Raw genomic sequence first — 17107 nt, forward strand, 5'->3', positions numbered from 1 at the left:
ATAAAATATTACAAATATTACAATTTTTTTATTTTTTTTAAGAAATATTTTTTTTTCTCTCTTATGTAAAATTATTCCGTCATTAATTTCAATTAAATAAGTTGTCTCTTGATATAATAATTATCATCAAATTTAATTCATACTTTTTTTAATTCATCAAATCAAAAGTCATATCCAATGTGTATTTTTCACTTCATTATTGACACATACTTAATATTTTTATTTACAGCAGTGATAAGCATTTTTGTCTTATTTTCTTTACTAAAAAAATCAAAAGTCTATTGTGTAAGTGTTAAACTTAAAAATCTCTATAAACACTCTAATATGATTTTTTATTAGTAAGCTTGAAATGATCTGTCGCTTAAGTACAAATGACTTGTTCAAGTGAATCTTGCAAATTTAAATGAGTTATTCTCTATTACTTCTTAATTTAAGAAAATCTTCAAAACTTATCTGAATTTTTTTTATTGTCTTTCGTTTAAACAACTAAATTATTTGTTTAAGTAAATCATCAATACTTAATTGAGGTTGTTCTTAATTACATCTTGCTTAAATAATCAAATGATTCGCTTAAGTAACTAAATGACTCATATACAAGAATCTTTAAGATTTAATAAAATTATTTTATTTAACCTTTTATTTAAATATTTTAATGACTCGATTAAATTATATTTTTTATATGTGTTATTTCTAATTAAATATTCACTACTAATTCTTAGGATTTTTTAGTTGATGTATCACAAAGCACACATTAAAAAGTCCTAATAAACATAAAAAATAAAAATTAACAACTATTTATTGTAAATTAACAACTATTTAAAATAAAAATGATTCTAAAATACATAAGATTCCTTAACAATAACTTCTATGTTTCTAAATATCATGTATGACGGTTATCATATCATAATTGATGTGTAGTATTTAATTTTGACTCCGTACGAAAAATTAAACTTGCTAAAGCAAATGAAAATATTATAATTTAAATATCTATAAATGAAAGCAATATTAGTTTACCTGATTTGTTAAATATTGAAGTGCTTAGACCCGTTTTGAAGTACTTTCTGCGGCCACCAACTTTACTTTTTAACCTTTTGCACGCGTCCCCACTAAATTCTACAATGATTAGAGGAATTTGTTACGATGTTTCACTATTAAGATATAAATACTACCTTATGCTTTCGGTTTATTAATGCATAAGCAAAGTGAAATGCACAAGTTGAACTCAACACCAATATAAAATTTACTTAAACCCCATTAAAGTACACTTGTGCATCACATGATTAGCATTTTTTCGGTTTTACCAGTGCTATATACAACATACTTGTTTATTTTATATAATTCAATTTTATAATAATAAATATATTTAATATATAAATTATATTATAATTATGATTTTTAATATATAAAATTATTTTAAATTTATCATCAAAAATTTATATTATGATATTAAATTGTTTTTAATTATTATAATTTTAAAACATTAAAATATAATTAAAAAAACACTTTTAACCTCTGAAAACATGCATTGATAAATAATAATAAAAAATATCCTTACATTTACATAATAAAACTTAGATATCAAACTTGTATTTTTAATATGTGCATTTTACATAATAAAATATTTATTATATACAATTATAATTCATAATAAATTATATATACAAATAAATATTATATTAAAATTTTGTGTAAATAAAATATTTTTAAATATATAAATTATAAGTTTAATATAAATAATTTATATAACGGTATAAATATTAAATTTAATTCATAAATAAAAAATAATAAATAAATTTTAAAAATGCTTTGATACAAAATAATTATTAATTTATAGTATATAAGAGTTAATTAAATTAATATTTTTATTAATTAATTATTTCAAATGTTTATTCATCTTAATTTCTTTATCCAATTATCAAACATTTATTCAACTTAACACAAAATTAGATATTCAAAACTCATCAATAAAATTCAAGTGTTTTAATATTTTATTTTATTTTTAACTGTCAATAAGTAATGTCATTTATTAATTAAATTGATTTACTCTTAAATGTTTTTTTTATATATATATTTTACAAGCACTTCAAGATATTCATGAAATACACAAAAACTTTATAGTTAATATTAAAAATCGAATGTTGTTGATCAGCATCCAAAGCACTTCCTAACATGGATTAGGAAATACTTTTATAAAACTGCTTGTTTACTATATATCATAATTATAATGTTAATTTGAAATTTAAGAAGATAAACGTATACTATTTTAACCTAACGGCCAGATTTATTGTAGTGGTTCTTTATAACATTGTTTAAGAAAATAAAAATAAAACAGTCATTATTTTAAAAATTAAAAACATTTAATATTACCCTATACAGTTCGTGAGTATATACAGTTCGTGAGTTGATGCTTTAAAAATACATTTAACATTAAATGTACTTATCGCAATTGTAGCGTGATTTACAATGTCAAATCCAAATTAAGGATCAAATAGTGATTACCAAAATCATTTTAGTGGTTTTCAATATGTACGGGGATGATCATGGGTAGGATTTGGGACTTGTGTTTAAAAGTAATATTCGTACTTAGTTCTATACTTACATGCATAATAATTTTATTTTTTTTTCGTATTCGTTGAGTACATATGTATCCATATCCATAACTTTGTTAAAGTTGAAACAAAAATTTTTCTAAAATAAAGCAAAACATTTTTTTTATCAGGAGATCAAATAAAGTATATGTGAGAATAGTTCATAACTTTTAAATTTAACAATTAGCAGTTTCAATGTAGTGTTATATAAAGTTACAACTAAGGAGTCTTCCATATTTATCTCCATATAAGCGAGTATATTTATCCATCCCGCATATGTGTATTTTTGTGCATGTCCATGGGATTAAAAACCATTTTGTCATATCTAAATATGCATAATATTTTTATTTTACTGAAAATCTTAAATTATGAGTTTTATTTTTTTATGCCTAGTTTTATGAAAATCATTCTCATGGGGGTTGAGAATTTCGTAATTGAACTTTTTTAAATTAGGGGAAAAATATTATGTATATAAAAAGACTATAATATTCGTTTTCAAAATAAAAAATCTATAGTTGTGATTCATCTTCTCCCACACTTCATTGTTCATTTTTTAAAATTTGAAAAGAGATAACAGTATTGTTTACTTTCTCACAAACTCCATATAAATCATTTTTTTCTCTCTCTCATGTTCTTGTGTCTTTACGTGATGAGATTATTTTTAATGTTTTAAAATTTATTATTATTTTTTCTCTTTTTTTACTTCATGGAAATAGTTCATGTGATGTCTAAAATTTCACAACTAAGAACTAATATGAGCTTGCGAGATGTGACTTCTACTCATCATCTCCTATTTGATTGATTTTGTGTCAATACATATTTAATTAAATTATTAAATTGTGTAATTTTATGATTCTATCAAACACAATTTCAATATGTATTACCTAATTAATATTTTTTTATTCATTATCACTCGAACAACAAACACAAAAATATAAAAATACATTAATTTTTTTAACTAATTAATATATAAATCAAATTAAACAATTTATTAGACATATTATTGTTTGTTCTTTTATTCTTTTTACAAATTTAGTTATATTGTTTTTAAGAAAAAAAATGAAATCAGTGTAACATTCAATGTATAAATTTTTAACAAATTATTTTATTATATTTTTTATTACAAAATATTTAATTATTTATTAGGTAGGAATTACGTACTATTTGTATTTTTGTCACTTTTTCTTGATAACCTAATAATAAAAATTAAATAATTATATAATTTTCATAAGATAAAGTATTTTTTATAATTATTTAAAATCTATAAATTATAAAATATATATTTAATGAGATTATTTTCATAAAATTTTAAATGACCAAAAAAAGTAATATTATAACTAAACTGAAAAATTTTATTCTCCAATAAACCTATATAAATATTCTCAAGAATCTTTATGAATAATCAAACAGATTTTAGTCATTTGTAGGGATCATGATTTATAATTTAAAGAAATCATAATTATCGAGATCTATAATTCTAAAGAATCATGATTTTTAATATAAAAAAATACTCTCCTATTAAATGTTCATTAGAATATTTCTAAAAAATAAAATTGTATGATGGAAATTGCAAAATAAACAATATAGTAAGCGGAAAAACAAAAATTAATACAATAAAATTAATATTGGTGGTAATATTCTAAAACTTCTTCAACTACAAAATATATATTTTAATCTTCAAATATGTTTGATCATTAAAAAATATGGTATTGAATATGATAAATATAATTATTGTGTAATAGATTTCTAAAAGAGTTATAAGATAAGACAAAAGTCAATTTTTTTATTACTTGATAAATATGAAACAATTTTTTATCTCAAGTATAAAAACGCTCATTATTATGATATTGTATCAATACCATTCTGACCCTTATCATCATCGCCTATCACTATTTTTGTTGATCACCAATGCTGTTATAATCTACCATCATCACTTACTATTATCTTTTCTTATCATTATCGTTATTATTATCATTATTATCATCAAACTTATTATTGTCTTTATTAAGGTAATAACAAATCTCATTACTAGTACTAGTATCTCAGTTAAAATAACAATAATTTATTATAATAATTAATATTAAAATATTATAATAAATTTAATATTATTTTATTTGTATTGATTATTATTTACTAAACAATGTAAAAAAAATTATTCAATAACTTAAACATTTTTATTGTATTACCCTCTTTTCTCACACATTTAATGTCTATCAAATACACTCTTTCTGTCCTACAATTTGCATTTTCACCTAGTAAAAGAATCATAAGGAAACTAACTCATACAATGGCTTTCGTGCCCAAATTTAAATAATAAAAAAAAATATAAAAAAAAAGTAACTTGAAGAGGAGAGAAAGAGACAACACATGAAAACTTCTATATATATACACAGTGTTCACAGTGAGCTCGTGAAAAAATAAAGATTTTTCAAGTTCTTTAATTCATTTTAGATGTTATTTAAAATGTTTCATTTTATTCTGAGAAAAAAAACTCTATAAAAGTTCCATTATATGAAATTTTTTTTTCTGGCTGAATAAAATTCCTTGAACACAACAAATCATCTTAATATATGACATTTTACATTCACATAAAATAAAATTTCTCTCACAAATCCTCATCCAAACACCATAGGCAAATCTAACTCTTGATTTATCTTCTCTTCTCTTTCATACTCAAACAAAATAAAGCCTAATCAAAATCCACTATAAATTCATTCTTAAACAAAAACCAATCTGAATTTAAATATTGTCCATAAACAGTGAATATAAATGAACTTCCATATTGATATAATAAACAATTGTTTGACCCAAAATACTATGCCAAATGCACTCGCATTTGACTGATAACAAGGATGACAATTACCCGCATGAACGTTGCAAATCATGATAGGTTATGAATATTAACATCATAAGTGTGTACTATGTATCTGGATATGCATTTTTGGGTTGACCTAAAAAGGTTGCATATGAATATTAACATCATAAGGGTCTCACACTGCACACTATATATTTTATTTGGAATTGTAATAAACCTACCAATTGTCGTAAATAATGTTATCCGACAATATTAATTGTTTTTAGGTAAAGTAGGGCTAAGTAATTGATCACAGTATGAAAATAGATAAATGCTTGGTTGAAAGTCCACACCAATTCTCTCCCAACTGGTAATCGGGGTCTGTATGTAACCAAAGATTTAATTAAATAATTATTAGTTCAGATAAGAGAGATTTCATCCACTGACAATATTTATCACCCCATTGTCATAAAACATTTTTGCGAGGGATAATTTAAATGAGCAAAACGTATCTTTATACCATATATAAATTTAATTAAGATTTTTTTTTTCTTTTTCGTGAAATCACATAAATATTAACTTAAACTTAAATTTTAATATATTGACATATCGTATAAAATTAAAAAAAAGTGTGAATGAATTATATATAAAGACTTCTTGGGAAAAAGAATATTAAGACTAGTTAATTTTAGTCTAAATTTAAAATTGATTTTTAAATTTTGATTTTGATACAGCTTATCAAAGTAATAACATTGAAAGATTCATCACTATATGTGAAACTAACTTCTATTATAATTTTTTTGTCTTTAAAATATTCATATGTCACACACACACAAACTTAGTAGATATTTTAAATTAACATATCAAAATCCAAAGCATTGTTTGGAGGTGGTTATAAGTTTAGGGTTTTTTTTTTCGAACTTATTTTTGAAAATAAAACCTATTATTAGATAAAAAAAAATAGAAATTATTTTAAATAAATTTTATAATCATTTTAAATCACTCTTGAAAAAAAATCATAGTTTAAATTTTCTTAAAAGTTGTTATATTCCTTTTGATTTGAGTATTCTAATTTTGGGTTATCTTGCAAAAGCCCATACAATATGTGTTTTTGTTGCTCTTAGGTCTCAATTTAGAAATTCAATGTTTTATACTACGACTTACATTGAGCCTACAAACGAATAGAGAACACACATGATGAAATGTTGGATTAAGTTTTAAGTTTTTAGCGCTCATTAAATATGAATATTTTTAAATCAATCAAGATTTTAACATGTGAAAAATCGCACAAATTGGGTTCACCATGCATACTTGAGCCTCATATTTCATGACTCGCATCAAATTTGTAGTCAACTAGCCTGAACCCAACGAAATGTATAACTTTTACCGTAAGTTTTGAGTACAAATTAAATTTGTATCTCTTTAACCCTAATTTGATTACGTTTTGATATGAATTTAACTAGAAAAATTATCCTACATATCAATCTTTAACAAGGATGAACTAAATTTGGGTATTTTAGTTTAACATGCTATAACATGTGATGTGACTGACTCAATCTATACTCACGTCTAATATATAATATTTATGTTCATAGCCCCATGATAAATTATTCTACTGTGATCTTTCATTATTGAATAAATATTATATATATATATATATATATATTTAAAAATTATTGTTTTGGTTCCTATATTTATTTACATTTTGGTCTGTACTTAAAAGTTAAAATCACTACATTTTAATTCCTATATCAATTTTTTTTAGTTCCGTCATTAGTTATCATGCAAGTATGTAACTCTATTAATACTAAAATTTCTTAATTCGTCACCAAATTTTAGCCAAAATAATTCCCTGTAGTCATGAAAACAAAATAATTAGGCTGAATTCAGTTCTATCTAAACAATAAAAAAAATCTGAATCAAAATATTTAAATTGGGTTAAGTGGATTTGGATTTATGTACACACACGTAAACACCTACTCAAAAACTCTTATTAAAATTAAACAGTGTCCTTTATCGGCTTTCTAAATTTTATGATCTATATCCTGTGAAAAAGAAATTATGATCTACATCCACTATTTATTTTACCGCATTTTAATATTTTGAAAAGCGTTTTACTTATAGTAATTATTTAACCGAAATGTAGAGTATAGACTTGCACGCGCTAGAGTTGGCGTGGGATTCTTTTATGGCGTGGAAAATATCGAAATAATTTATAAATAAAGTTTTTGTTGAACTCTGTTGGAGCCCACCTTAGAGTAGGTCATGGTCCCTGCCAGCCCGCGTAGTCGGGGAGGCCCAGATAATTGGTTGATTTGGGCTTTTGGAACTAACTTTTCGGGGGGCCCACCTTGAAATTATAAAATCTTCGACCAAAAAGGAATTAGAAAATAAAGTTAATAGAAGATTAAACAATAAAAACGTTTCTAGGGTTTATAGGCTTATAGCTTAGGTTAGATTCTAGTTTCAGTTCACATTTGAGAGGGACTAACTCCTATTACTTTTTTGACATAAACTAACTCCTGACACTAAACAATGTATCAACTTTCTCGTTTTCAATCTTGGTCCCTAGGTTTAGTTTGAGGTTTAATAAAACCCCTTGTGCTATCACATACTTTGCATTATTAGTTCGCCACCACTATAATTTCACCAATTTCTTTTTTAAGTTCACTAATAATTAATTTATGTACCACGTATTAATTTAATCACATGTATTACAATATGTATTTATGATCCAAGTCAGGAAGTATAACACGTCTACAATATGTATTGACTAAAATATTAGCACAATCGCGAGTTTATTTTCATTTTATTTTTTTTTTATTTTTTTACAATTCAAATGAATGCTTGAAAGTATAAATTTATGCTAAAATATATGCTACTTTGAAGTTTAGCATATATTTTTCACCTCAGCCAATAAAAAAAAACTTTGAACCACACTAATCTGTTTTGCCATGAGGTTTACCAAGACAAAATAAATTCGAGCCAATGTCACATCTAGGAATTTTAGTTTTTGCAAAAATATATGATCTAAGAATTTCTCAAAGTTGCAATACTTGAAAATTTTGATGACTATCGTGTCATTTGTGTGAGTGAAATTAATTTGGATTCCTAAAATAAGATTTTAGATTTGAGTATTGTAAATAAGAAAATGTAATTGTGAAAAGAGAATTAAACAAAAGTGACCAATTGAATTTTAAATTTTTGGATTGAGAATAATTATTAGTAAAATATATGATATTTTGCATAATAACACAATTAAAAAATTAAATATATTTATAATTATTTAAATACGAGACTAATTTATTTTTAGTCTCTCAAATTTAAATTTGATTATTTTAATTTTTATAATTTGGAGAAAAAATATCTGTTTTATCCTTAGACTAAAATGTTGCTAATAAATTTGTTAAATATTATTATACAAAATTTATTTATTAATATCTTTATTAATGAAAATATTTCATTAAATTCAACTAATATTAAATAATTATTTTAATTTTTCACAATTAGATATATTACCAATGACCTAAAAATTAAAATAAATTTACAAAAGTTAAAAGAATGAAAAAGATCAATTTTAAATATGAGTGACCATAAAAAAATTTATCCTAAATTTTAAAATCTAGAATCATATTAATTCTTGGAAAAAATTGAACCCTTGATTAAAAGTTGAGTCAATGGCACAACTACTTAATTGGAATGCTGAATTGAAGAATAACCTGTGCGAGTATTTTGGCCGAGAATTACGAACCTCAAAGGACTACGGAGAAGATGTTCCATCTGTCTCTCACTCACCCACTCTTCACTCTCATCAAAACTGTGGCATTAATTGCACAACTACTACCATCTTACAATTATCATTGTTACTGCATATCTATATCCAACAAAATTTATGTTTCTACGATGATGAGTGAGCCAGTCATATGCACACAACAACACATTATATCTATTTCAAAGACAAAGATATTGTTCGAAGGTCCAAATTGACCATCACACATTTGCAAAATTCTCATTTTCTCTTAGCAAGGTTGGGTTCCTAGACATGTTATGTCGTGCTAATTCAGATTGGGAAGTTTTCACATTAAAGATAAGATAAATAAAGAGTTTATATAAAAGGATAACACTTAATTTACAAAATTTATCAAATAATTTTGTGAGATTGATTTATAGTTGAATAATAAACATGCAGCTATATGTCCCAACTCAACACTTCTTCCCTTCTCGAATAGGAAAATGTCTTTTTAGATGAACCTCGTGATTAAATTCTGTACTTGGGTTCGGCAATTGATATTCATTACTAACAAACTCAATTTGAGAGAGATTGGACGACAATGGATGTAGAGCCATTCATTTTGTTGTAACTTGTCAATTTCATATTCAGACATTTGTTCTATATACGTAGTTTTTTTTTTTTTTTTGCTGGTTACAAAATAATTTTTAAAATCATTAATTATAATGCTTTGTAGATCACTTGGCTGAAAGACCTGCACCTTGTCAATTCTTTGTTATAATGCGTTATATTTGGATAGTCTAGAATTAGATAGCATAAATTCAATTGTACAAGGCTAAATAAAATTTTAATATAATGTATCAATTATTTAATACTTCCGCCATTTTTTTTATATATAAAAAATAAGTTATAGTGTTTGAGGTTTAGATTTTAAGGTTTAGGTTCAATTGAACTATATTGCGGAGGTAGTATATTTTCTTTTTAAATTTATTATTTTATCTTATTATGGCCAATACAATGTAGCAAATAGAGTTGTCCAACTAGTAGGGTGACTTTGCCTTGCTAGATCAAAGTGTGAAAAATGAGAAGTGCCAATTCTACTTTTATATGGATCATATTCTAATTGGTATGACCCGCTAATGATATTAAACTATTTTATTTTTTATTTAATATTTTTTTTATGCAACTTAAAAGACAAAAATGAAATATATCGGTTATCTAATGTTTGTAGTTTATTTGAATCAATCACTTATTTAGTTTTTCAATTTTTTTGATTTAATGGACCGTCAAAACAATAAATAATAAAGTTTTTCATTTTTTTTAATTTAATGGGCCGTTAGAACAATATATGATAACTATGATGAAATAAAATAATGATTTTTAAAATTGAATGGTAAATTGTTTTTTTTTTTATAAAAATAATTAGCATTCAACATATTAAACCTTTACTCTTATAGGAGTTAATTTAGTGGGAAGGAATTTTAATCCTATATATATATATATATATATATATATATAATTGTATTACTTACTAATAAGGATATAAGTTAAAAAAATATTATTAAAATTTATTAAATGCTTTAAATTATTAAAAAAACAATGAAGCAGATGATATTTATATTCTTATATAATAATATGTTATAATTTTCAATAAAATATCACTTTTTTTAACTGATATTTTGTTGTTAAATGTTAACCAATAAAATTAAGATATTTAGGGTACTGGTTAGTAAGACAATTTTTTTTAATTAAAAGTAGTTAATTAATAAATGGATCAAGTTAATATTAATTACTCCAGTAAGTTAATATTAATAAAATAGAGGTAAGAAAGCAGGTTTCATTAAAATAAAAAAAATAAAAATCTATTGGGTTAAGTAATGACCATGAAGAATATGTCAAGTCCGAGGGTGGCCCTCCTTTTTTCCATGTCATTTATTTATATGGCCTTCATTTGCGTATATTTATTCTCTTGATATCCTTTTCCATGATTAGGCCACTCATTGGCGATTCGGCGAGTTCAAGGGAATGTGGTATGATCTATTACTATTTAATGAGATTGCCAATTGACAATAACCTCAAATTATTGCTTTCTCATGACCCTACATAAACTTTAATTAGCTTTAGTTTCGAAATTCAAAAGCATTAACTAATTTAATTTTTAATGGAGTAATTACTCCCTAATTATGAAAATACCAGTAACACAAACTAAGAATATAAATGAAGGAGTTTAGTTCAGTCTGTTGAGTAGAATTTGTTAGTGTTGTAAATATTTTAGTATTCATTTCGATTCTCATAGATTAACAAAAAATATAATTATTACCATACACTTAGTTTTTGTATGTATATTCAAGTTCAACACATGAAAAAAAATGTCATGTATTCACAATATAAAATAATTTTATATAATTATTTAATCACAAACAATTTGTTGACTTTTGTGAAAAAAATTTCCATAAATTTGTTAACTTCATAATAAATATTTTACATTAATGACAAATTTTGGTTGACTAATTGTGTAAATATTTTTACATTAACAATATATAATTATTAAGCTCTAAAATATTTTTTCATCTAATATAACCTTATTTTTTTCTCTCTCTCTCATTTATACTATATAACAGGTATACAAAATATATCAAAATTAGGTATAAAAAAAAAGACATAATTAGAAAGATAGTATTTGCTGCTGTTTCGAACCTACTTCTAAGTGAATAAATAAATAAAAATAAAATATTTTTCTTGAGCGAATAGATAACAAAAGAAAAAACAGAGAAAATAAAAATTGAGACCTTTGACAGTCCTCAGTAAAATTTATAATAATAATTTAAAGATTTAAATATATTTTAAATCTAAATAAAATAAACATATTTTAGTTTTAATGTTTGTGAAATGATAATATATAAATTGTTATCACTGTAAATATTTTCTTTGATTTTCATTATACTAAAATTTAAAGTTATAGGTTTTTGTTCATAACATCCATTTCAATATAAATAAGTAATATTTATTTTAAAAATATGTACAAATTTTAGAGGTGTCAATCATAGATATATGTTGATATGAACAATATACAAAATTCACATAAATTAAAATGAAAAACTTAAAATCAAAATAGAAAAAAAATGTATTTAAAATTTAAAATGAAAACATCTACAAAGATAATTTGAATTCAAAATCTAACAAAGCAAATAAGTCAAGTCACATTCATTCAAATTATTATAGTTTAATAGATAGAGATAAATTAATGTAAGCTCAGACAAAACAATTATTATGTGTGTTTTAAGTCTTTGAAAACAAGTGCTGAATACCTTTTATTTATTTATTTTTTTTTTACAAAGTAAGTTTTAATAATTATTTTAATTTTCAAAGAGGTTAGTAGTTTATTCTTACCTTCATGAAGTTGTACCTTATTCTATTATAAATTTTTTTAATGAAATAATTTTTTATAAAGTGAAAATAAATTAATCAAATAAAAAAATATATGATACATTTTTATAATTATTTATTCTGAATTAAAAAAAAACATTTATTTTGCATGCAATTTTAGTTAGCAATTTTTTTTTTCCAATATCTGTAATTCATTACTATAAAATTTTTAATCAACAATTCTAAGTATATTTAAATAGGCAGTTAGACTGAATAATTAGTGTTCTCATTTAAATAATTTTATTTATTTAAAATAGTAAGTAAATAAGAGAGGGAAGGTGTGGTAGGTAATTTAAAGAGTACAGTTAAAAAAATATTTTTTATAATTATAAAAAATAAAACAAAAAAGATGTTTGAAATGTATTTGAAAATGGAAAATATAGCAGTGACGTGGCTATATATTTGGGATAGAATTAAGAAACCACCGAGGGGAAGCTGAGTCAGTCCTTCCGTTATAAAGCGGAGGAGCTGATATCAGTATATCACGGTTGGATTCGTTAACCACTTGAAAAAGGAAAAGAGAGTAGAGTAATTATTTTGTGGGAGTGCAAGTGCAAGTGCAAGCCATTGACGATCACAGTGACGTTGCTGCGCGAGGTTAAATCCGTAAAATCCCCACCAAAGCTAAGTGCATTTATTTATCTAGCTCAAATCATGATATAGTACTTAAATATTATGCAACTCGTCCCCACCATGGTTTTTACCACTTGGATTTGGTCCATATAAATTCCCTCTATGATGCAACAGGAATGAATATATATATATGATTTCCCCATCTTTCTGAGTCTGTGATGAATGCTGCTGATTTAGCCCCGTAGTTGTTGCTCCTCCTCCCGCTTAACCCTCCTCATAAGAGAGAAGAAACAATTAAGTGGATAACACCCTCTTAATCCACTCCAATTTTCACGCACATAAACCTCCTTTAATAAGGAACATAAACATAAATTTTACTTTACCACTCAACAAATTTAAGTGTGAGAGTGGGTTGTTGTTCTTGATGGACTATTGTCTGCGAGAAATAGAGGGAAAGCAAGCGCATGACCCGTTGTTCATGTCATCCTACTCCACCGTCTGGCTTCATGGGCCTCTCATAGTAGGAGCTGGGCCTTCTGGGCTTGCAGTGGCGGCGTGCCTCAAACAAAAAACCATCCCAACCCTCATTCTAGAGAGATCCAACTGCATAGCTTCTCTGTGGCAGCTTAAAACCTATGATCGCTTACGCCTCCATTTGCCAAAGCAATTCTGCGAGCTACCCTTCGCGCCTTTTCCCTCGCACTTTCCAACCTACCCTTCCAAGCAACAGTTCGTGGACTACTTGGAGCGCTACGCGGAGAGGTTCGGTATAAGGCCCAAGTTCAATGAGACCGTCAAGCATGCAGAGTTTGATCAAAACCTTGGCTTCTGGCGCGTGAGGAGCGTCGACAAGGCGGAGAACGCCACCGTGTACATGTGCCGCTGGCTCATCGTGGCCACCGGCGAGAATGCGGAGGCGGCGGTGCCGGATATCCAAGGGGTAGGGGACTTTGGAAGGCCCATAAGGCACACCAGTTTGTATAAGAGTGGGGAAGAGTTCAGAGAGAAGAAGGTTTTGGTTGTGGGCTGTGGGAACTCGGGGATGGAAGTTTGCTTGGATCTTTGCAACCATAATGCTACTCCTTCACTTGTCGTCAGAGACACTGTAAGAACTAACAACTCTCTCATCTCAAAAACCAAAAAAAAAAAAAAAAAAACTTTTTTTTCTTCTTTACGAAAGTTGGTGTCCCTCCTGATTTGGAATTCATGAAAAAGGTTAATTTGCAATACATCTTTTTTAATTGCTGACTTTTGTCGTGTTTCGAAATATATACACTGATGGGTTTTGCAAAGATGGGGTTTTTAATTTAGTTTAGTTTTTTTTTTCTTCTTCTCATGCAAAAATTTCGAACATAATGGTCGGGGGTTCGTAATATATACATGGAATTTGACATCATCGGAGAAACGAAACTGCAAGGGTTGTTTGTTGTGTTCGTTCTGAAAACAAAAGGAAATCAGTGCAGAGGTTGGCTTTTTTAGTCTCGCACACGAAGTTGATAATTAAAACCCTGGTTTGGTTCTAGCATATACCCACCGGCTTCAAGTAACAACTAGTAATAACAACCCATTGGAACTTGAGAAGCTTTTTGTTTTTTGTGGAACACGTGTCTTAAAGCTTGTTCTCGCAGTTTCTTGGGATTGATTTGAATTAAGCATGCGCGCATGGGTGTGTGATGAGTGATTAATTAACATGGTTTAATTTGGGTTAAGGTACATGTTCTACCACGAGAGATGCTGGGAAAATCAACTTTCGGGTTGTCCATGTGGTTGCTGAAGTGGTTACCCATACGACTTGTCGATGCGTTTCTGCTAATGGTGTCATGGCTGATGCTCGGTGACACTGCTCGATTCGGATTGGATCGGCCGCGTTTGGGTCCCCTTGAACTCAAAAACATGTCAGGAAAGACCCCTGTGCTAGATGTGGGTACCCTTGCCAAGATTAAAGGTGGAGACATTAAGGTACTTCCCCCTTCCCCTTTTTATCAAATCAAATTCAACTTTCTCTTTTAATATTCAATCTTCATATAACACATCTCTGGGCTCATCAAAGTGTTCTTTTTTACGACTTATCTCTTCAAAGTAAATATTGTTTTTTACGGCTCATCTATTCAAAGTAAAAACTTTTAAAACTAATTCCAAACTTTATCCAAACAATTTTTTTTTATATATTTACACGTGATCCGATCCGTGAATATTATTGCCCTTAAACATGTGGTTAAAGGTTTAATTATATAAAGAAAAATATTTATCAGAAGATTTTAATACCTTACTAAATCCTAATACTTACAAAATTAGTCATAATTTAGCAAAGTAAAATAAAATAAAATTACACCGTACTTTTTCCAAATGCTAGCTGCTACCTAATTTTTTCTTTTGCTTTTTCATCATAAAAATTTTCCATTTCCCCTCTCCTTTTTATATTTAATCAAATGAAATGACCCTCGGGATTTTCCATCATTGTGCGTTTTCAATCAAGTCGTGGGCGGAAAGCATAAGGTTTAGAATTTATTAATTTTAGGTTGTTGTTGTTTAATAAAAAATATCCGAAAGCTAATGGACAAAAGACGTTGTTCAGTGATCACTAATCATTGTTGTGATCATGCTTGGTGGGGTTAATTATTTCCGTTGTTTGAAAATCAACGCACAAATGAAAATCTGAGTATGTCAAACTCAAAATTGATGTAGGTACGTCCAGGCATTAAGCGGCTTAAACGTCATACAGTGGAATTTGTGGACGGAAGGACAGAGAATTATGATGCAATCATATTGGCAACTGGTTACAAAAGTAATGTACCCTATTGGCTTAAGGTGTGACACATGACACTTACCCGTTCCTTTTCAAATACATTAAATACAACAAGTTTATTTAATTTCTAGCATTCTTAAATTCATATATTGTGCAGGAAGAAGATATGTTCTCTAAGCAAGATGGGTACCCAAGAAAACCATTTCCAAATGGGTGGAAAGGTAAAAATGGTCTCTATGCAGTGGGTTTTACCAAAAAGGGACTACTTGGTGCATCCATGGATGCAAAGAGAATAGCTGAAGACATTGAACAGTGTTGGGAAGCTGAAGCAAACCATACAAGTGCTTTTGCTCGCTCACACTTGCCGCAACCAAATTCATAATTGATGGATCCTAATTTGGTTTTGGCTAAGTGCAGACATAGAGAAGAGATTGGAAGAAAAAAATGGCAATTGATGTTTGGGTTTGGCCAAGAGGCAAAAGAGAAGAGATTTATTGAAGTTGGTACATTAATGGAAACGGAGGATTTTGGTGGTATTACGCTATCATACGTGTTCATTGCTAGTACCAAAATGATGCTCCTCCAATATCCATTTATGCATGGGAGAATTGGGCAAAAGCGAAACAAAAATGATGAGGATTTTACTTTGATGCCCTTCAGCTTAATTTTGATGGAATCATCGGGGTTGAGAAGGAGATGTTGAATTGAAGTTGAAGCAAAGAAAGATGGTGGATTTTTCTTGTGGGGGCCTAGCTTAGGTCCTTGGTTATGCGTACGTCTTGTACATATTGCATTTTTTTTTTCCTTAAGTAGGTTTGACTTACAAGAGAGAGAGTGAGTGAGAGAAACAGAGTAGGAGAACATGGTTGAGAAAGCTGAGATTTCAGTTTAACCTATATATCCTTTTTATTTTTTTCACCTTCACCTTTTTCTCTAGGGATAGAGTATAACATTTTGATGTTTTTTTGGTTGCATGTTTATGCTTAAATTGTTTGGCTTGGGTTTATTTTGTAAGAGAAAAAAAAAAATCAAAAGTTAAATGAGAGGGAAAAAAAACTTATAGCTTGGGATGAAGTGCTAGATTGTGTACCATTTTGATTACCACTTCCACGCAATTTCACTGTCGAAATGATTTCATTCCAAGTAGGGATCAGGACCACTCCCGGTTTTCAGCTGAAGCTTGATGAGAATGTGCGTTTGGAAAGAGCCAGAAGCAATTAATTTCAGGGAAATGCAGTAGAATTGTTATC

The 17107-nt window shown here is 27.1% G+C and overlaps 1 protein-coding gene across 1 annotated transcript; it reads left to right on the forward strand.

Annotated features, from left to right (window-relative positions):
- The first annotated feature begins 12990 nt into the window (after nt 1-12990).
- LOC109801064 (indole-3-pyruvate monooxygenase YUCCA6) lies at nt 12991-16931 on the forward strand. Its single transcript, XM_020362043.3, has 4 exons — nt 12991-14216; nt 14822-15070; nt 15797-15919; nt 16015-16931. The coding sequence occupies exons 1-4, from the start codon at nt 13536-13538 to the stop codon at nt 16237-16239; spliced, it is 1278 nt and encodes a 425-aa protein (XP_020217632.1). The 5' UTR covers nt 12991-13535; the 3' UTR covers nt 16240-16931.
- The last annotated feature ends 176 nt before the right edge of the window (nt 16932-17107 follow it).

The sequence above is a fragment of the Cajanus cajan genome, chromosome 6, assembly GCF_000230855.2.
Source record: "Cajanus cajan strain Asha chromosome 6, NIPB_CcT2T_4, whole genome shotgun sequence".
NCBI classification, from domain to species: domain Eukaryota; kingdom Viridiplantae; phylum Streptophyta; class Magnoliopsida; order Fabales; family Fabaceae; genus Cajanus; species Cajanus cajan.